The sequence below is a fragment of the Caretta caretta genome, chromosome 2 (genome assembly GCF_965140235.1).
Source record: "Caretta caretta isolate rCarCar2 chromosome 2, rCarCar1.hap1, whole genome shotgun sequence".
Classification (NCBI taxonomy): domain Eukaryota; kingdom Metazoa; phylum Chordata; order Testudines; family Cheloniidae; genus Caretta; species Caretta caretta.
In genome coordinates this window covers 264,584,228-264,606,986 of record NC_134207.1, presented here as the reverse complement: position 1 = coordinate 264,606,986, position 22,759 = coordinate 264,584,228, and the positions used below count along the sequence as shown (strand labels likewise).

Below are 22,759 nucleotides of genomic sequence, written 5' to 3'. Positions count from 1 at the left end.
ATGTTTGGGTGCTACAGCAATGCAAACAAATAATAAATTATACTGAACGAATGAAGAAATCATGTATACATGGGCAGATTAGGTGTAAAACACTGCGAAGGCAGCATGGTAGGATTTTACACTCTCATCGCATAGCTATAAATGCTGATACCAGCTGCAAAGTACCAGATAACCGAGCCCTGGACATTTCCCATCTTCCCATTGTAATGATCTCAGGTGTAGTTAGTAACACAACCAGAGACACCTTTCAGTCTGATTTCCTACTTCCATGACTAGCCCAGTTCTGCTGTCGTTTATACCCATCCAACCCCATTGGGCCAAATGTATCCCTTGATTTCACTGGGCTTACTTTGAGGTTGGATTCAGCACGTTGACTTCCACGAGGTAACGAGGAACGGGGCGTGACCCAGTGTCTGTTGAATTCAGGCGGACTCATTAAGGCCACAGCCCAGCACAGCACTTGAGCACGCGAGCAATCCCATGAAGCCAGGTCTACAGGCATAGCTGTACTGCATGCGATAGGGCTATACCAGCTGAGGATCTGACTCATTGATTTAAATGGGGAGACTCATGGACTTTAGCCTACAATCATTCCATTGGCTTCAGTGGGCTTTGGGTCAGATCTTCTGTGCTTATATTTGGACATGGTCTTAGTGTTTTGCTGGAACGGGGCCTGAATTCCTTCCGTTTCCTTATCTGCCTCTCCACTCCCCTCCATATCCAGGATTGTGATAATATGAGACCTAGATCCTCAGGCATATTTAGGCACCTATCTCCCATTGAAGTCAATGGCAGTTAGGCAGTTTAAATACCTTTGAAGATCTAGGCTTGGGGCAATGAACCTCTAAGCTCCTCTAAAGCCTAGTGACTACTGGTTGGGCTTACAGAGCAATGTTAAAAAGAAAACCCTTAGGAAGAAGATAGAGTGAAGGTGAAACAGAGGGAAGGAAAGGAGAACAGTGAGTTCCAAAGTCCACATCTCCTCTGCGAAGCCATGGAAAGGAGACACCACAGAGACAGACAGACAGACATTCCCCCTAATTTCCTTGTAGGGCCATTTCATCTTCTTCCTTCACCACAGGCAGAGAGTTGAGAGGTCTGGACTGGACATGACCAGAGAGAGTTGGGAGGCTTTCAGTAGAGCCTAGAGTATAGAATTAGGAGAAGTGAGTGACAGGAGAAGAAACCATGACAAGATCACAGTGACAGAGATGCACTTGGCAGTCTGGACTGGCAGGCCATTTAAGGGGCAGCGGAAATGTTAATAGAGCTGAGTGAATAATTGATTTTTCAGTTCGGAGGCTGAACCCCGCCCCCCTAAAAATTCATTTTGGGTCAAACAAAATGCTTTGCTCAACCCCAAATGAACTTTTTTCCCAGTTTTTCTTTTTCTTTTGAGTCTTTCTCCGGTATTTTACCCACCCTTTTTGGGAAAAAAAATAAAAGCAAAATTTCTAGATGAAGTGCCATTTCAAAACAAAAAGGTGAAACTCATTTGCTACCCCTTGGGCTTCATCTCAGAATGTGGCCTTTAGAATGGAAAAGGAATGGGGCCGGATCCTCAGTTACGTTAAATTGTTGATTTCAGTAGAGCTGTGCTCATTGACACCAGCTGCGGATCTGAGCTAACTGCCTTCAATGGAGCTCTGCGGATTGACACCAGCTGCGGATCTGGCCTTTTCATCTTAGCGATAGTGCTTTCTGTCACGAAAGTTAAACGACACAAAGAGTGCAAGCAAAGCAGAGGAGCTTTGCACAGTAAATTACGGGGCCGGATTTTCCATGGGTGCAGATTGCCATTGAACTCTCTGGAGCAACACAGATTTGTGCCCGCGGACAATCTGGCGCTTTGTGCATGCACAAAGAAACCTGGGAGAAGAGACGGGGGTGTGGGTGTACCTCCAGGGATCTCCGTCAGCTCGCTGAGTGGTGGTACGGTCTCCAGTTTGTCTGCATAGGTCTTGGCTGCCTGCCGTTGTGCATACCGGGCCTCAATCTCTTTCTTTGTCCGTGGAATCCGGCACTTGAAGATACAGCACAGGGTTATAACTGGGAGAGAGGAGAGAGCTGGTCTCAGTTAAGTTTGCTAGCACAAGTAAAGGGTTCACCAGATCACAGCCAACAGACATTAGTGCGAGAATGCAGATCTTAGTGCAGCTATGTCAGTTGGGAATCCGGCCCCATTGACTTCACTAGAATCGTCTGTCTAGGTTCTTTATCCCCCCTTCATCACCACAGAATCTGAGATCACCACAACGCTCAACTGATTTTACCCTCACAAGCTCCCCGTGAGCTAGGTTAGTAGGATCCCCATTTCACAAGGAACAAGGCAGACTACGTGACTTGCCCAAAAACCACACAGGGAGTTTGTAGCAGAGCCTAGAAGTGAACTCAAATCTCTTGACCCCCAGCCCGCTGCTCTAACCACTCTCTCTCAGCATATGCGCAGTGTTCCCAGCCAGGTGGAGAGCCCATAGCCCACCGTCAAACTAAGTCAGTGGGCACTCATCAAGGAGACACGACATAGTCTGAAGTTGACCGCAGCTGCATCATAGAGCGTTAGAGAAAACCTCTTTGAAGAGATTGGCCACACAATTGCTCTGTCCTGTTCGAAACTGGTTCAGGCATGGCCACGGGTGTCTTGGCAGGTCTTGGTTGGGTCGGTGATGAGAGAGTGACTAACGACTGTAATCGCTGACCACTCATTATGCCAACCAGATTCCATCGTCCTCTCCTGTGTTGGCAAAAGCGACCATAAAAGGCATCTAGAAGACAGGCAAGCTGACGGGTGGTTGAAGAGGACCACACCTTGAGCTATGCTGATTGACACCAGTTCACAATTTGGGCCCGGGTCTTTACATCTGATAAGAATTTTTCTCTAGTCTCTAGGACTCCAGAATTTCTCTCTAGTGTATAATTGCCTAGAATAAGGGAATTTCCATATTTGATCAGACCCATGGTCTACCTAGCCCTGTGCTTTATCTCTGACAGTGGCCAGCATCAGCTGCTTCAGAGGAAAGTGCAAAAAGCACCAAAGTAGGCAATTATAAAATACCATGCCCACAGGGACAGTTCCCTCCTAATGAATTGGGAACTGTCCAATTAGTGTGGTCAGTGACCTACCCACCAGTCAGCAACATCATCCTAGCAATAAAGCCACAAGGACACATTCCCGTCTCTCATCTTAAGATGAGCAAAGCTCAGTTACCTGCAGTTTATGCTGGACTCCAATTAGTTTATACCCAGAAGCATGAGGGTTTGTATCCCTTTGAATCGTCTGAGTTTCTTTTCCTGAACCCTTTCTAATGTAACTCTGGCCGTTTGCAGTGCCCAAACATCCAGTCCTTTTCTGACTCCTGCTGTGCTCTTGGCTTCAATGACATCTTGTGGCAATGAATTCCATGTGCTGCGTATAAAAGGATTCCCTTTGCTCCGTTTTAAATTTGCTGCCTTTCATTTTAATTGGATGCCCCCTTATGTTATGAGAGTCAATAGGAGCATCCGATTTACCTTTAGCTCAGTGATTTGAGCACTGGCCTGCTAAACCCAGGGTTGAGTTCAATCCTTGAGGGGGCCATTTAGGGATCTGGGGCAAAAAAAAATTGGGGGTGGGTCCTGCTTTGAGCAGGGGGTTGGACTAGATGACCTCCTGAGGTCCCTTCCAACCCTGAGATCCTCTGATTCTATGCTACCTTCCTCAGCACTGGAGGAGCAGGATCAATGGAATTATGCTACTGGGGGTTCACAATCAGGCCCTTCATGCTAACCTGGGGAGATGGGGGAAAGCAAGGAGTGAGACTCCATTCCCCTCTCCATCAGCTGCCTGGTGCTTCTCATTCACTATGGGTGAAATTTATCCCTGTGCAGAGGGCCAGGAAAGTACCTTGGCATCACATATGTCCCCCTTAAACCTTCAAAACCAGACTTGGGTAGTTCTCAGGCTTTTTGCAAAGGTGAATTTCACCCCCGGGGAAGAGTTTGTGCTCCATCAGTCTGGCCTCCCCTGAGCAGGGAGGTGTCACTTTGACAAAAAGTAAAGGGTTCCAGAGGGACACTCCTTTATTTCACCGAACAGAGCAGGGGAATGTGATCATTTCCAGGGCTTTCATCGCCATCTGTGTTGGGCTGTCAGTGAAACCAGAGCAACTGATCCCCCTTCTGGGGTGTGTTGCAGAAACTATCCATCCCTTTAAACAATTACCGGAAGAGAAATCATAATGGAATCTCACTATCATCAAGGGTCACTGGAAAGTCCCAAGGGAAGGAGAAAACAGAAGCAAAGGTTAATTGCAGGTAAGCATTAGGGACTATAAAGCATTTTGCTGGCTCTAAGTGGGGGCAGTTATCTAGATGCTTTTATCCTTTGCCCTTTTGTGCTGTCCAGCATAAACTGCAGGTAACTGAGCTTTGCTCATCTTAAGATGAGAGACGGGAATGTGTCCTTGTGGCTTTATTGCTAGGATGATGTTGCTGACTGGTGGGTAGGTCACTGACCACACCTACCAAGCACACGGGTGACTGTAACACATCGTTCAGTGTAGGATGTGCAGTTCACTTGGTGCCTTACCCACAGGCTCTGCTACAGCTCCCAAGCAGAGGGCTTAGGGCCCGATCCAAAGCCCTTTGTAATCAATGAAAAGCCTCTCATTAACATAGTGGTGTTTGGCCCGGGACCCTGGAACTAGGGAAATCAATGAGAGTTACCAACACCCTTGAGGAGCTGGACCCTAGTTCTTTAGTTCATGATTTGTTGCTATAAAGGATTCAGTATGCATCTGATGAAGTGAGCTATAGCTCACGAAAGCTTATGCTCAAATAAATTGGGTAGTCTCTAAGGTGCCATAAGTACTCCTTTTCTTTTCTCTTAGTCCCAGGTGATGGTTTATAAGAATACCTAGTAATTATCTCGCCTTTTCATTCATAGCACTTTATCAAGAAGGGCAGTATCATTACCCCCATTTTACAGATGGGTAAACTGAGGCACAGAGCCTTGCCTAAGGTCACAGAGTCAGATATAGAACCCAGGTCTTCTGCACCCCACCCCAGTTCACTAGCAACTAGACCACACTGCAGCCTGGCTACGGATGGCTGTAAGAGGAAGGTGCGTGCAAACTTCATACAGCCCTCCAGGCACAATGCTGTACCACTGTACCACAATTCAAATCCTGCATATCAGCTCACACAGGACATTGCAAAACATTTTGGGACCCATTTTGTTAATCAGAGCAGGAGGAATAGCCCCTTGGAAGCCATTGCAGTGGGACATGAGTGTATTGTGCTGAGGACTGAACTGAACTGACTCCAGCCCAGCCCCAGGGGTGGGTATGTGTGTGGGAAGGTAACAAAAAGTCCCCCAACCCAAGCTCTGCTGAGCACCAGTCGCAACTGAGGATTGAGTCCCGTGATGATGCCACATGCTGGGGTGGATGTTAAATATTACCATTATTATTAGCTGTAAAAGGAGGAATAGGCAGGTGAATAAAATCTGGGACCAGGTACATCAGAGCACCGCAGCAAGAATCATAGAATCATAGAAGATCAGGGTTAGAAGGGACCTCAGGAGGTCATCTAGTCCAACCCCCTGCTCAAAACAGGACCAATCCCCAACTAAATCATCCCAGCCAGGGCTTTGTCAAGCTTGACCTTAAAAACCTCTAAGGAAGGAGATTCCACCACCTCCCTAGGTAACCCATTCCATGCTTCCCCACCCTCCTAGTGAAATAGTGTTTCCTAATATCCAACTCAGACTTCCCCCACTGCAACTTGAGACCATTACTCCTTGTTCTGTAATCTGGTACCACTGAGAACAGTCTAGATCCATCCTCTTTGGAACCCCCTTTGATAAGCAGCTATCAAATCCCCTGCTCATTCTTCTCTTCTGAAGACTAAACATCCCCAGTTCCCACTCTCCTCATAAGTCATGTGGTCCAGCCCCCTACTCATTTTTGTTGCCCTCCACTGGACTCTTTCCAATTTTTCCACATCCTTCTTGTAGTGTGGGGCCCAAAACTGGACACAGTACTCCAGATGAGGTCTCACCAGTGTCGAATAGAGGGGAACGATCACGTCCCTCGATCTGCTGGCAATGCTCCTACTTATGCAGCCCAAAATGCCATTAGCCTTCTTGGCAACAAGGGCACACTGTTGACTCATATCCAGCTTCTCATTCACTGTAACCCCTAGGTCCTTTTCTGCAGAACTGCTGCCTAGCCATTCGGTCCCTAGTCTGTAGCGGTGCATGGGATTCTTCCATCCTAAGTGCAGGACTCTGCACTTGTCCTTGTTGAACCTCATCAGATTTCTTTTGGCCCAATCCTCCAATTTGTCCAGGTCCCTCTGTATCCTATCCCTACCCTCCAGCGTATCTGCCTCTCCTCCCAGTTTAGTGTCATCTGCGAACTTGCTGAGATGATTTCTGTATTTCTTCATTGCTCAGAGGAAGTAATTACACATGGTGTACTCCGCCTCTTTTCACTTTGGACTTTGTGTGATCAGTTTTCTATCTTAATAAGAGTGAGAGCCTGGGCTGCTTATTAGGAAGGGGTTGGGTGCATTTCAGGACAATTTCTGCTCTAACTAGCATTTATTTTATGGCTTGCTCCCTTCCAACCAGTATGATGTAATTGCATTTCCTGCATATCTTGCTGTTCCACCATCACACAAGAAATCAATGCAAAGCATTCTGGGACTCTCTAAATGCCAATGTTAATGTCCACTTGGAATGGAAAGTTTCCAACCTTTTTCACTGTGAAGATCACCTGGAAATGTAAGCTATTAGTTAATGCAGTATATAGTCCTCTGTCTGTGTAGGAGATTGTATCATTTCCCCATAGGCCTGATAATATCTTACAATGCAAGGTTTTATATTCTTTCTTTATGTCAGCTTTTTAACCTTTTGTTGTTTCTGTTCCCACAATTGGGCAGGACGAGTGCTGGGCCACATAACAGGGCTTTAGGGCACAGGTATGAACCTCCGTGCACCTGTTACAGCTCTTGGGCCCTTTAAGAGCTGGCATTCTGTAGTTGCTTGGGGAGGACCTACAACTCCCCCCCACCCCAGAGGTCATGTGACCACCTTTTGAACTATATTATTAATAGCTTCAGCTTATTATGGGGGAAGATGATGGCTGGGTAAGATCCTGACTGGGTGGTTGAGAGTAGTTCGAGACACTGTGCATTTAGTTGGATCCTTTTGGGTTAATAAAGCAAGGTTGGTGATTCCTCACTGACTTACAGAGCAGTAGGATGTGCCGTTACCTCTTTCAATCTCCCATCTTATTCTTCAGAATTTCAGCTTTCATTTTTTTTTTAAAGTAAGTCTCTGACCCTTATGATTGGGCAGGAAACCTTCAAAATATGAACTCTTGCGGTAATGCCTGCCTGAGTTTGCAGAGAGCCTGAGACAAGAGCTCGGACAGGTGTCAGCTCCCCCATTCATCTCCATGGTTTTTTGGACATGGATGTTCAATGATGACAATTTAAACATCAACATTGCTCACTCTTTCTGTGGAGATCAAAGCAGGTGAGAAAGGAGAGGTTCAGATTCTGGAGAGTTGCACCTAGTAATGTGAGTGACAGCTCATTTTGATATCCTGAGCAGAGGCTACTTAGAAGAAAGCTACCATTTAGTTTCTTTTAAACCAGCCATGAAGAAGCTAATTCCAAAAAGCCTGGCAGAACATCCAAGCCCCAATGAGGGGAGAGGAGTTGAGCCCAGAGGATCAGCTGAACCCCACCAAGGAGAAGCCACATCTGGAGGGAACAACATGGATGTAGAAAAATTCCACCAAAGGGGATTGAAGCCCTTGTGATCATAGTTTTAACATTTGCAGGCAACTGAGAGGCCTCTGTCTCAAGTAGGTGGTGCTTATGCAGTGGGTGGAGGCTGAAATAACATGTCTGTCTCACCTCCCTCACCCCAAAATTTAACTCTGTAATAGGGCATCATATAGACCTTTATAGCTTCATGAAACTGATCTGCTCTAGCATCAGGAAAAGGAAGGGAACGGCACAGAGCCCTGGAGTGACAAAGTAACTATCACAGTGGAAGAAGGAAAAAATAGCCTTTGAGAAGCCAGACTTAGCAGGAAGTAGCCTTGTGCCTACCTGGCTCTGGCACAATCCAGCTGGTTTCATCCTCTGATAGAGCTGGGGAAGGGAGCCCTGGCTATTAATATGCTTTCAGCAAAGCATGCTGGGAGGGGGAGGAGTCTGTGGCCCTATAAAATACAGGCTCCTCTGACTTGGAGGGCAGATGGCACCGGGGAAAGGTGTGCCAGTAAAGCAGTGTGAGGGAGAGGAGAGAGAAATGGCCCTGGTGAGGGGGCTGCTCAAGGCAGCACCAGGTCAGACTGTGGTGGCACCGTGAAGCATGGCAGAGTCTGGAAAGAAGGGACTGGATCTGGACTTTGGGCCCACCCAGGCCATGGCTTGCCTACATAGAGACAAGGGGCTCCTCTGAAGGGAACAGACTTCGAGCACACTGAACACTTACGGGGCTGTGGGAGTGAATGCAAGTGCTAGTGAAATAAATACCCACATGGTCTTAAGAACTGGTCTATCCTCCTTTTCCCTGTCTCCTGTGCTGTGGGAAGATCCCGGCCTGCCAGCGACTAACTGGTGACACCTTGCAAATCAGGGGTTCTCGACCTTTTACTTTCTGAGCCCCCCCACCCAACCCACCCACATGCTATAAAAATGCCACAGCCCATCTGTGCCACAATAATTTGTTTTCTGCATATAAAAGCCAGGGCCAGCGTTAGGGGGTAGCAACCCGGGCAATTGCCTGGGGCCCCATGCCACAGGGGCCCCCACATAGCTACATTGCTCAGGCTTCAGCTTCAGCCCCGGATGGTAGGGCTCATAGCCTCGAACTTCAGCCCCATGTGGTGGGATTTTGGCTTTCTGCCCTGTGCCCCTAGGGAGTCTAATGCTGGTCCTGCTTGGCGCACCCCCCTCCAGAAACCTGCTTTTGGCCCAGACCCCTGGTTGAGAACCACTGCTGTAAATAATAAATATTCTCCCCTCCGTGCGCAATTTAAATCTCTTCCTTATCTTTGCATTAACATCCTGCTGGCTTCTTTGCTATTCGGCTTCTGAAAACCATCTTTTCCAGTTCCCGGACACACACAGTTGAAGGCAGCCACCTCCTCTGAAAAAACATCTCCCTTTTAAATTAACAATCAGCTCTGATCCCGCTTTTGATGTTTTCTTTCTATGTTCAGCTCTCAAACCATCAAAGAGCTAAATCACTTTTCACTGCTGGGAGGCTGGGAAAGGGAAGTGTAATTTTTACAACAAGCTACTTTGTGTTCCTTTATTAAATATGGATTTAAACACAGGTCCCCCAAAAGCATGTATTACAACAAAGGAGCTAAAATGACTGACACGCTTTGCTTTCCTTATCGAAATCCGAGAAGATTTGGGCAAGGGAATTGATGGGATTCACGAACGCATTTGCTCCTTCCTGAATCTTAACTTGTTTAGTTATTTCTAAAGAGACAAAGACTTCAAAGGGGAAAGATTACTCATAGTGCAGTGCGACAAATCGTGGGAGGGCCTGATTTAGGACTCCACAAAAAATGATCAGCTGAAATGGTGGATGCTCCATGGAAACTAATTTTTAAATTAAGATTGGACTCTTTTTTCCCCTGAAAGCTATGCTCTAGTTCCAACAGGAATTTAATTCAGGGGATGTTACACAGGAGGTCAGATGAGATGATTACAGTGACCCTTCTGCCAAGGGCAGGGCATGAACCCCCCCCCCGTTGGGGAGGCCTGCCCGCCCAGCCCTGACTCTTCGGCCTGAGGCCCACCCCTTCAGCCCCCCTCTCTCTCCAGAGCCCTGAGGTCTCCCCAGCCGCACAGCCAGAGGAGCCCCAGCCTACCCGCCTCAGTCACCCCAAGCCCCAGGTTGCTGGTTGGCCCCCCCTCAGCCACGCTGGCCTCCTCAAGTCCCAGGCCACCAGCCTCATCCATCCCGAGCAGCGGCCTGCCCACCCCACTGCTCTGAGCCCTGGGCCACAAGCCGGCCCCAGACGCCCAGGGCTTCTAGCCTGCCAAGCCCCAAGCTGAGCCCCTGCTGGTTTTGGGGGAGAGGGGAAGCGAGGGCAGGGCCACGGCCTGGGTTTGGAGAGGCTTAGCCTCCCCAGGCCTATTACACCCACCGCCCATGCCTTCTGCCTTTATAATCTATGAAATTCAGGCCCAAAATACTCTCCCTCTGGCCCCAGCATGGGGGGAAAACTCCCTATCAAAATCTCCAAAGACACCTCCTTGTCCTCCTTCAAGTCCCTCCTCAAACGCCCCTCTTCTGGAATGCAGCTGGCAAACTTCAACCTGATCATGGGGGGGCAAATGCAGGATTCGATGGGTGCCCCTGATTGACTAAGAATTGCACACACATCCCCCCTCCCCCCCCCCCCCCCGCACTCTTGTGTATCTCATCCACCTGTTACATCATGTCTCTTAGCCTGCAACCACTTCTGGGGCATTTACGCTGTACAGCGTCCAGCAGAGGGACCTCTAGCTCCTCCCATGGTACAAATGCAGAATGATGGGAAATAATATAATGGCCACTTAAGGTTTAACGGAGGAATATCTTTATTCCAGTTACTGCTGATGCTTGGACAGAATGTGTCTGAGCAGCGAGCTTCGCCTGGGAAGGGTTAAAGAGGTCCAGGGGGCTGACTAGCTGGACTCTCTGCCCCACAGCGGCTTCCCCATGAATCCAATGTGATTTCTTACCATGGGCATGCAGCTCTTCTTAGCTCCGCACCTCTCAGTCTCTTGGGGTCAGCAACCCACCGCGGGGCTGAAATGACATCATTTCATGACCCAAATCCCACAATCCACTGTGAGCACAAAGGATGGTGGGACTTGGTTCATCGCGGGATAATTTGTTTTCAGCCTTGTTTTGGGTAAAAAAAAAGTGTGGGGGGGGGCAGATTCTGCTGGGTGACTTATAGGACAGGCGAGGTTAGAGCTCTTGGGGTGGAGAGCCGTTGAAGTACAGGGGTTAGTGGTGCTGTGGACTGGGGAGCTAGAGAAGTGGGGGCCAGGTGCTGTTGGGTGGGGTTTCTCCCTGCCTTCTCTTTTGCCCCATGGCTGCACAGCGTGGAGCTCGGTGGGTTGGAAAGTGCTGTTGGGTAGGCAGGGGCATGACCGAGTTGCTGCTCTGCGATAGGTGAGGGATGGAGGCAGTAGCAGGGGGAAGGGGCAAACCGGCCCTGCCTGGATCCCCACCGTGATTCTGTAGCTCTCCGCAGGTAAGCACCATCCACCCGCTGACCATTCGTATCCCGGTCCAGCCTGCTGGTTGAGAACTGGTTTCTAGCTCCCCCTGCTGGAGAGAGAACTCTTCAACGCTCACCACTCACTGTCCCAAGAATGGTACCGAATCCACCCCTCTTGCAACTCTGGCGAAGCCAGTGGAGTTACAACCAGTGATGAATTTGGCCCACACCATTGCCATCCTGGTCTGAGTTCTTCCGTCCTCGTACAATACAGCCCAGATGCAACGATGGGGATTCTAAGTTCTCTCCACTGTTCATGCTTTTTTAGTCAAGCAAGAAAGATCACAAGATGCTAGGCGTATGAAATGAACATTTGAGAGCATGTTTGCGAGTCATGGGAGAACCTCAAAACATTTTGGGGCTCAGGGGGTTTTTGGTACTCTGAAGCTAAGTTGTTCGTTATTATGCATATGGCAGTAGCATCATAAGTGAGATCAGGGCTGTCTTGTGCTAGGTGCTGCAAAGCCACAGTAAGAGACAGTCCTATCCTGAAGAGATGACAGTCTAGACAGACAAGACAGCAATGGGTAGAAGCCAGCAAATATTGTCCCTATGATCTGAACCTCTTTTATCTGTAGAACTGGGTCAGGAATCTTTGAAGTACAGGCTTTGTCAAGGATATTCCTGCTTCCAATCCCAGAAGCGTCCTGAGAATGGGAAGTGCAGGATGGCAGGAACAACCTGTCTGGTGGGTTCCATTGCCAGGGGCTGGGGTTAAAATCCTGGCCCTAAGAAGTCAATGGCAAAACTCCCCTTGACGTTTGTGGAGCCAGGCTTTCGCACCAGAGATGGGGCAAGAAACATCCCAGGGTTCTACCACTTCAGAATATTTTTCATAAAGTCTACTTCAAATTCAGCTAGAGATTCAGTTCTATTCAGGTTCTCACCTCCCCCAGCATTGCCAGGGCCTACAATTGTATTGTGAGTCTCACAATAGCTGATGCTTTTCCTTAAAGTTCCAGGGCCTGGAGTCACGTGATTACACGAGACTCTCAGGTCTCATTTAAAAAGAAGTGTATGGGCCTCATAGCTGCAGAGAAAAAGCTTGAAAACATGACTGCCTGAAATCTCAATAAGCAGAAGGCAGACAAAAAGAACCCAACATTCATTTAACTTATTTTAAATCTCATGATTTTCTGAGGGCCAGTCTCATGGTTCTTTTTTTAACACTGGGGATTAGCAACACTGTCATCGCCAAACTATCTGAGCTCCTGGCATTGGGGCAGAGGGTATAGAATTGTTTTTGAACCTGTTGGCTTACCCCTAATTTCTGTTATAGGCAATTCCTGGGGATCTGCAAACACTAAGGGAAACAAGGCGTTTCAGAGAGCTGAGCTGATTAGCAGCTAATGTTCTAAAATAACAGAGACTAAAAGTGCCTCTGTGAAATCTTCATGTGCATTTATGACATCAATTACTTTTGTATATTCCAAGTCCAGAAGGGACCACTGTGATTCTTTTTAAATGAGACCTGAGACTCTCATGTATTCACGTGACTCCAGGAGCTGGAACTTTAAGAAAACCAATCAGCTATCGACTCCTGTATAACACCGATCGTAGACTGTTCCCCTCCCCCTCACCTTTTTGAATAAGAGCAGATCTTTTTATAAAAATCCAATTGATTTAAAAATTGCCCTTGATGGAGAATCCACCACACTTGGTAAATTGCTCCAATGGTTAATTACCCTCATTGTTAAAAATGTACACCTGATTTCCTGTCCAAATTCATCTGGATTCAAATTCCAGCCATTGGATTGTGTTAGATCTTTGTCCGCTAGATTGAAGTGGCCATTATCAAGCATTTGTTTCCCACATAAGTGCTTACAGACTGTGATCAAGTCACCCCTTAACTTATTGGGCCCTATTCTCTTCTCACACTGGTTTAACCCCTCAATTGCAATGGAGTTACTCCTGATTTACCAATAAGTGAAAAGGGAATCAGATTTATTAGGGGTAGGGAAGCGTGTAAATGAAGACTCCCTGCTAGGCAGCATTTGTTATAATTTAGTAACTAGCATATGAATGAAAACTAAGCAGTTCCACTAATTAACTAAATTAAGTGACTGAAATACACCTCAGGGTTTCTTCCCCCTCCAAGCTGTAGACAATCAATGGAGCATTTAACTAATGTTTAGCAAAGTAGATTGTGCTGCCCTGAATCAATTAAGAAGCAATTCTGTTGCTAATAACGCTAGCAATTAATGCAGATTTATTCAAGCAAGTTAAGGGCAGCAATCTTATTTAAAGATCTTGTTGAAAGACCCAGGTTCCTCGTTCATTACATTCACATGAAGATGTGTACATACCCATGGGCTGCCTGGTAAATTACATCTATTTAAGGCACTTTAAGGCACTTTGACATTTGAAATTTGCATCGGAGCACCTCACAGTAGATAATGAGAGAGAGAAGTGGTTTCCCCATTTAACAGATGGGAACTGAGATACAGACAGGGTCTTCTGAAAATCCCATGTGGCTCTTCTCTGCACCTTTAAAAATCTGGCCCTTCTTAGAAATCACACTAAGAATGACAGAGTAGGGAATTGATCACAGGTTTTCTACAGGTTTCAGAGTAACAGCCGTGTTAGTCTGTATTCGCAAAAAGAAAAGGAGTACTTGTAGCACCTTAGAGACTAACCAATTTATTTGAGCATGAGCTTTCGTGCATAACACCCAGGCTGCTGGACTATCCTTTCTCATCGTGGATCATAGCTGTGTCTCACTTAAAGGCCAGGCTATGCCAGACAGGCAAAAGCCCACACAGAGAAGAGACAGTCCTCTGAGAGTGCAGGGTACATCACAAACTAGTTTGGACCTAGCTCGCTGGAATAATCATGTCAGTGAAGCCACAGCAGCACGGCCTAGGTGCTTGAGCACATACCCAGGGTCTTGGGTGGCTAGCCTCTGATGCAGCAGCTTCCCTTCTAATTTTAGAGAGCCAGCTTGAACGCTAAGTCAGGTGTGTCCGCACCTGTTGCACTCATGTCTCTTGATTGCAGTGTAGACATACCCAGGGAGTGGTACGGCCCATTCCTGTTACCATACCTACCCGACTTTGGGAACTGGTGTGTGCATGGGGAGGGGGTCGCAGGCTCGCCTCCTCCATGCCCCTTTTGGAATTGTTTGTGCCCTTGGATGCAGTAGATTTTGCATCCCCTTCCAACGCTGATCCACTGAGCACATGAATGAACTAGCAGATTTAGTCTTTTATCTGAAGTGGTAGAGGCTTATATGCTCAGTTAGCCACCGAAGACCCTGGGTATGTACTCAGCTTCAGTCCTTAGGGGTAACCAAAATGATAGTTGTATACAGAATTAGTTTAATGAATATCTTGCATTCAAATTAACATGTTAATTTCCAGGCAAGAAGGGAATGCAACCAGTTAAAGTAGATGGTCTGGGAGTCAGGCGATCTGTTCTGTTTCCTGTGCTGGCACGGATTCATTGTGTGACCTTGGTCAATGTATGTCCGCACTCTGTACTGCCCGATGTACAAAGTAGAGACAATATCGATTCTTCTTTTGTAAAGCACAGTCAGGGCATTGCGGCAGCACTGCTTCTGGGTTGGTCAAAACTGTCCTGTTGTACTTATTTGCAGTATATGATTCACCCCCTAGATGTCTCTCTGTGGCATACTGAGTTCCCAACAGGGTGTGTGGACCTTGGTAAACAAAAGCTGGAACTCAAGCTGTGTAGAAGCCTGTTTGTATCTACAGTTTGTTATTTTTTTCTTTAATAAATGCCTCCTGTGTTAAGCAGGACTGTGATTCTGTAGATCATCATGTGAGAAGTGGAAGTAAACTCCATGGAGACTAGATTCCATATATTGTGACAAAAGGAAAACAAGAGATGTCACCCAAACTCTTTGAACCTAAAAATGTTTTGGTATGTTTCATGTGTTTGAGCGATGTTTTGGGATAGATTTTGTTTATTTGATTCCAGTCTGCTATCTCTCTGTATCTGGGTTTAGATAATAAAACATCCTTTTTTCCGCCCTTTGTTCAACTTATCTGTTTAGATTGTAAATTCTTCCAGGCGGGCGAAACTGCCTCTCACAGACTGTTCAGCATCCAGTATGATGGGGCCCTGATCTCAACTGCGGCCAGAACAGATCAGAAAACCAAAACATTTCTGGCCAGAAATTTGTAATAAGTCTTTGCTCCATATGTCAGCTGGAAAATGCTGTTTTTCCCATGGGAAGTTTCAAACTGATTTGACAGGATAATTTTCATTTGGAATAAGTGTTTTGGAAACAAAGTGAATTAATTTAGTTTTGATTTAGAATGGTGTTTTGGTATTTTTCACACCACAGAAGAAACAAAAATCAGTTTAAATTGAAATGAAATGAGAATTTTCACTTCCACGTTTCACACTGGGAAATATTTGTTTTTATCAGACTGGACATTTTCCTGGGAAAATTTCAGCATTGGGACAAAACTGTATTTTTTCATCAGGAAATCTTTCCACCGGAAAAATGTCAACTATCTATTACAACTTGCAAGTGCAACTATAATAATAAATAAGTGACAGCATTCAAATGTATTGGCTATATTATTTATCATATGCTTTTAACTGGGAAAAGAACAATCATGATGTTAAATTCTAGTTTCAAAATCTACAACAAAGTTGCAAAATAAAAAACTGATCCCAGCTTATTAAAGAAGAAAGTTTGATCTAGAATCCAGTTCACTGAGCAGTTGTAGGCAGACAGACTTTAAATATGCAATAGGAATTATTTTAGGGAAATTCTATGTCTTGTGTTATACAGAAGGTCAGACTATATGATCACAATGGTCCCTTCTGGCTTTGGAATCTATGGATCTAGGTAAAAAGAACACTGCAAAACAAGACCTTGTTTCATGCTGAGGATGACTTAGCTGCCCTGGGTAGCTGAAGCAAACAGGAAACAAGCAGTTACTTTATTTGCAAGGTTTCAGAGTAGCAGCCATGTTAGTCTGTATTCGCAAAAAGAAAAGGAGGACTTGTGGCACCTTAGAGACTAACAAATTTATTTGAGCATAAGCTTTCGTGAGCTACTTCATCGGATGCAGCTTATGCTCAAATAAATTGGTTAGTCTCTAAGGTGCCACAAGTCCTCCTGTTCTTTTTATTTGCAAGGCGCTTGGTTTTATGTCTCCTAACTCACATGCATTATTTTGCCAGGGAGTTTACTACTATTCCTGAATTTTCATCAGTTTGTCCTGCATCCCAAGAGGATCAGAGTCCTCTGTTGAAGATGGGTCCTGTGATGTTGCATCGCTACTCGATGGCATTGCATGGATATTATGATGTGCTCGTGCTGAGGCACAAACACAGTAACATTATGATGCAGGATCTAACTAGGATCGTTTGGCTATCAGGAAAAATGCACATAGCTGACAGAGCTAGCAACTAGGCGCTTATCATGCAAAGCCGTCAGCTTGTTTGAGACTTATTTGAATTATTTTTTAAAAGTTGCTAATAACTAACACTATAAACTCGAGATGGGGCAAAAATCCTGGGCCCAAACGCTCACCAGCCTGGGGAAGATCGGAACCAGACCCAGATCCAGTCGCACCCACGTCTATCCCAACCAAACTGACTTCTTGTAAATGATTGTGGTCCCATACTTACCTAGGACAAGATCCTCAGCTGGTATAAATTAGCTCTGTTAGCTAAACTGATTTACACCATCTGAGGATCTGGCCCACAAAGTGAAATTCACCCCTGTCGGCAGGCCAACACAATGCCTACACCTGTTGTGATAAATGAAGTGGGGGAGGGTAGCTCATTTTTATGGACACCCGCCCAGCCAGTTAGCTACAAAACCCCTGTTAGTAGCTGTTCTCTACTTGCTTTACCTGTAAAGGGTTAAAAAAGCCCATAGGTAAAAGGAAGGAGTGGGCACCTGACCAAAAGAGCCTATGGGAGGGCTAGAACTTTTTAAAATTGGGAAAAAACTTTTCCTTTGTCTGTCTGTTGTTGCTCTCCGGAGAGAGGAGACACAGAGCAGCAATGCTGTAAGAAGCTTTTAAAAACAGGTATGAAAAATCATCAAATCATACCTCGAAACTACTTATCTGGAACCCCAGATATGAAAGGAGATCAGGGAATGTCTAGGACGACGCGATGAGGGTTATTTCTTTTATTTCTGTAAGGCTCATGGATTCTTCTGTGCTAACTTGTTTTGCTTGTAACCTTTAAGCTGCACCTCAAGAAAACCATTCTTGAGGTTTAATTATTATATTTGCTCTTTTTAAATCTAGCAATACCCTAAGTTCCAGATGTATTTTCTATCTTTTTGTTTTTAATATAAATTGACCTTTTTTAAGAACAGGATTGGGTTTTTTGTGTCCTAAGAGGTTTGTGCACGTTGTTTAATTAGCTGGTGGCAACAGCGGATTTCCTTTGTTTTCTTTCTCAGCTCTTCCCGGGGGAGAGCGGGGCTTGAGGGTACCCCACAAGAAGGAATTACCAAGTGCTCCTTCCTGGGTTCTCAAAACGGGGGTGGGGTTTGCACTTAGACGGTGGCAGTATTTACCAAGCCAAGGTCAGAGAGAAGCTGTAAACTTGAGAGTTTAATACCAGCCTGGAGTGGCCAGTATTAATTTTTAGAATCCTTGCGGGCCCCCACCTTCTGCAGTCGAAGTGCCAGAGTGGGGAATCAGCCTTGACACATGTCAATGGGCCTTAAGTGGTATATGGACCTTGTTCTGCTGCTGTGCACAAGTTACCATTCATACATAAGCTGTGTCCCTCTGCTAAACTGCACCCGTGGGTCAATCAGAATAGAACTCGGCTCCAATCAAATAAAAACCCACCGTCCTCGATGACTTGAGCAAATGGAGAATGAAAGCAAACCAGGGCCAGCACACAGGTTACATTTCCTAGGCACTTCTGCAAATCTGTCTGAGCACCGCCCTTCGCATCACTGGTATTTGCATTTATATCCCTGTTGCAGGCCTCCAGCCTACACATAGTGAAACACACCCATTTGAGCATGTCGAACATTCCACCCAGCAGAAGGCAAGAGTGCGCACGCAGCTGCAGATACTCACGAGCGGTGAGTCACTACTTTCTGTCCTCTAGTACTTTCAACTGTTCCAGTGTACTTTAATTTAGCAAGACTTTTTCTGCTGCTGCTGCGTCAGCATTTGAATATATAAAATCTCCATTACCAAGCACCGTGGAAAACATCCTTAAGCCATTCTCCGTTCTTCATGGCTCAATGGAATTCTGCACACTGGCGGAAACATCTGGCCTAGCCGTTTTCGCCTTCCAAAAAGTACCGCTTTTTTAATGGTGTAAATCTCCTGCCTGGCATTTATACTTCAATGCCAGCAGCAAGGTGGTAAATTAAAGCCATAACGCTTCAGATGAAGCATCCTGGAACTGAATTAACTGTCCGCGCAATTTAACTGTAATAGCTTTGTTAATGCCTGTTAAATAGTAGCTGATCCCTGGGAACATATGTGTTCAGTTATAATAAACATGAGTCCCATTTTGATCTCTCACTACTTTTACACCAATGTAACCACAGGAACTTCAGTGTGATGTCTCCCAATTTAGACAGGCCAGAAGATAGATCAAAATAGCCCTGTATCTTATTACTGTGGTTCCCAACCACCGCTGAATGTGCTGATATCCTGATACTAAAGGCTTTTGTGGCTGGTATGGCACTGTGGAGCTGAAATTCACTCCTGTGTAGAGGGGCCATAGCAGGGGTAAATTTCACCCTCTGCTTCTCATACTGGAGCGGCCCTTTCACAAGGTTTCATTGCTCATTTTCGCCTCAGTAGTACAGAAACTCTGGGCCGTTTTGACGCGAAGGCCAATTGGCCAGATTCTTTGGCCTGGGCTCAATTCTCATCTGAGGCTGGTTTAAATCAGAAATAGCTCCACTGAAATGGTGGGTGAGACCAGGCCAAGGGAGGTCAAAATCAGGCCTCATTCTCCTATGATGAGCTTCTCTGTTGAGCCCCAATATCCTGCCACGATCCACTTCCGAGTTAGCCATGTGAGCTCCACCCTTCAGCAGAGCAGGTGCTAACATTGTTCCCATAGCAGCAGGGTTTGGATCGGGCCTAGTTCCATAGTGAGTTAGGCTCTCCCTGTTCCAGTGGCTGCCATTAACCGCTCAACATTTGCCAACACGGATAGCTGAGAAATCAAAGCTCCACCCAGTAATTAGCACAATAAATAGCCATGGAGACAGGGCAGGGTTTGGCGACATGTTGCCTTTTCGGTGCCTGACCCACCCCACCCCATTCAGCCAAAATCCTGACACTCAGCTTTGCCTGGGTAAGCTTTCGAAACCTGTTGGTTAGGAGGCAGAGCTTCTCCCAGCTGCACACCTCGCTTAATCCCATCTTTCTTCCACACGGTGAGTTGAGATAATGACTCAGCACAGCTCAGGGTTGGTTATGAGGAGGCACTGCTGCTTCTTCACAACATGGGCTTCTTCTTATGCCCTCCTCCACATGCCAGCTCATCTCAAGCCCGACCCCAGATGTTGCTCTCCCATCTTGCCCCTGGGACCATGCCTTCTTCTCACTCCAGAGTGAACTAAGTGATGCAGAGGCATAAGAATGGCCATACTGGGTCAGACTTAGTTGATTTAGTTGGGGAATGGTCCTACTTTGAGCAGGGGATTGGACTAGATGACCTCCTGAGGTCCCTTCCAACCCTGATATTCTATGATTCCATGAGACTAACGGTCCACCTAGCCCAATATCTTGTCTTCCAACCATGGCCTGTGCCAGATGCTTCAGAGGGAATGAACAGAACATGGCAATTATTGAGTGATCCCTCCCCTGTCATCCACTTTCAGCATCTGGCAGTCGGAGGCTTAGAGACACCCGGAGCTATTGGCATCTTGGATAATGGCCATTGATGGACCATTCTCCATGAACTTATCTAATTCTTCTTTGAAACCAGTATACTTTTGGCCTTCACAACATCTCATGGTAATGTGCTCCACAAGTTGATTGTGTGTTGTGTGAAGAAGTACTTCCTTATGGTTATTTAAAACCTGCTGCCTATTAATTTCATTAGGTGACCCCTGGTTCTTGTGTTATGTGAAGGGGGTAAATAACACTTCTCTATTCACTTTCTCCACACCAGTCATGATTTTATAGACCTTTATCATAACCCCCCTTAGTCGTGTCTCTTCTAATCTGAACAATTCCAGTCTTCTTAATTTCCTCTCATAAGGAAGCTGTTCCATACCCCTAATCATTTTCGTTGTCCATCTGAGTTGTATCTGTCACACAGCTGTTCCAGGAGGCACTCTAGACAGCTGCATTCCACAGGGCCCTGGGCTGGAACCCGGAGAAGAGGGTGGGCCTGGGTTCCCCCAAAACCTCCCAAGTCCTGGTCAGACACAGGAGGAGTTGACCTGGACTGTGGGTTCATAAAAACGGCCAAACTGAGGGCTGCTGTGAAGCTCCAAGGCGAGCAAATCTGCCAATAAGCACAAGACCCACCAAGGTAGAGGAGGAACTTTGTCACACATTATAATATTTTCTGTTTTATCTACTCCTTTGCTTGTAGTTCCTATCATTCTGTCAGCATTTTGACTGCTCCTGCACATTGAGTGGATGTTTTCAGAGAACTATCCACGATGATTGCAAGAGCTCTTTCTTGAGTAGTAACAGCTAATTTAGGCCCCATCATTCTGAATATATAGTTGGGAATATCTTTTCCACTGTGCATTACTTTGCATTTATCAACATTGGATTTCATCAGCCGTTAGGGTGACCAGACATCCCGATATTATCGGGACAGTCCCGATTTTAACCCATTTGTCCCAGTCGGGACGCCCTTTGTCCCGATATCGGGGACGGACCGCTCACCATCACCGCCAAAGTCCCGGGGCTCACGTGGAGGCGCTTCTTGGGGCAGCTCTCAGCCGTGCGTGCGCCTGCCCGCTGGCAGGAGCCTGCTGGTCGGGCGGCCCCTGGGCACAGAGGCGGAGGAGGTCTCCGTTTGCTGCATCGGCTCCCTCCTGCCCAATCAGATCTGCAGGGGCAGGGCTTGCAGGCACTGGCAGTGGGCAGAGAGCCCTCCACCTCCCCCACCCCACCCACCCGACCCGACCCGACCCGACCCTAGGAGCCAGAGGGACCTGCCAAATGCTTCCTAGGAGCCGCCCCAGGTAAGCACTGCCGGGACTCCCCACTTCACCCGCTGGCAGGTCCCTCTGGCTCTTAGGGGTGGGGGGGGGAGGGGACTCTCTGCACACTGCCGGCGCCTGCAAGCCCCGCTCTGCGGTTCCAGCAACTCTCATTGGTGCTTTTCCCAGCCCCTGGGGGCCACGGAGCTTGTGCTTGTGGCGGGCGCAGCACGTGGAGAGTCTGGAGACCCCCCTCGCCGCTCTGACCCTGGGAGCCAGAGACCTCCCAGCAGGGCTGGTGAGTGCAGCCAGGGAAGGGGGCAGGGTGTGATGGAGTGAGTGTCTGGGAGGTGTGTATGGGGTGCTGGGCTGTGAGGGTGTGGAGGGCGCTGGGCAGTGGAGGAGGTTTGTGTGCTTTGGGGTGCTAGGCAGCGGAGGCCTGTTGGGGGGCGCTGGGCAGTGGGGGAGATCTTTGTGTGTCAGGGCACTGGGCAGTGCGGGCTTGTGTGGGGCATTGTTTAGTTGTGGTGGTGGGGCTGTGGGGGAGGGCACTGGGAGGGAGGGAGGGAGGAGAAACCTGTGCCCCTGGCCCCGTGGCTTCTGCTGGGGGCTGGAGCTGGGGCTATGAATCCTTGAGTTCTTGCCCTGTGGCTTGTTGTACAGGCTGCAGCAGGGTCCGTACACTCCTCTTGCAGCTTCCTAGGGCTGTGCGCCCCCTCTTATGGCTCCAGTCGGGGCTGTGCACCTGTGGCTCTCTTTCTTGCCCCTCACCCCCTGCCCAATGTGTCCTGATATTTCACTCTTGCGATCTGGTCACTCTATCAGCCATTTTGGTTTTTTGCCCAGTCACTCAATTTTGTGAGACCCCTTTGTAACCCTTCACAGTCAGCTTTGAACGTAATGACCTTCAGCAATTTTGTATCATCTGCAAATTTTGCCATCTCGCTGTTTACCCCCTTTTCTATATCATACATAGATCAGTACAGATCCTTGGGGGGACCCTGCTATTTACCTCTTTCAACTGTGAAAACTGACGATTTATTCCTACTGTTCCCTATCTTTTAACCAGTTAGGGAGCCACAGGAGGACCTTCCCTCTTATTCCATAACTACTTAGTTTACTCAAGAGCCTTTGGTGAGGTACCTTGTCAAAGGCTTTCTGAAAGTCCAAATACACTATCTTGATTGGACCACCCTAGTCCATATGCTTGTTGACCCTCTGAAAGAATTATGGTAGATTGGTGAGGCAATATTTCCCTTTACTAAAACCATGTTGACTCTTCCCCAACAAATTGTGTTCATCTATGTATCTGACAATTCTGTTCTTTACTAGAGTTTCAACCAGTTTGCCCGGTACTGAAGTCAGGCTTGCTGGC

General features: G+C 47.1%; 1 protein-coding gene across 1 annotated transcript in view; it reads right to left on the bottom strand.

The window, feature by feature from the left end:
* TMIE (transmembrane inner ear) overlaps positions 1 to 22,759 on the bottom strand; it is a 62,568-nt gene that overhangs the window by 8,104 nt on the left and 31,705 nt on the right. Inside the window, exon 3 of the mRNA XM_048837366.2 lies at positions 1,900 to 2,049. Coding sequence (XP_048693323.2) covers positions 1,900 to 2,049 — 150 coding nt within the window. The remainder of the gene's footprint in view (positions 1 to 1,899; positions 2,050 to 22,759) is intronic.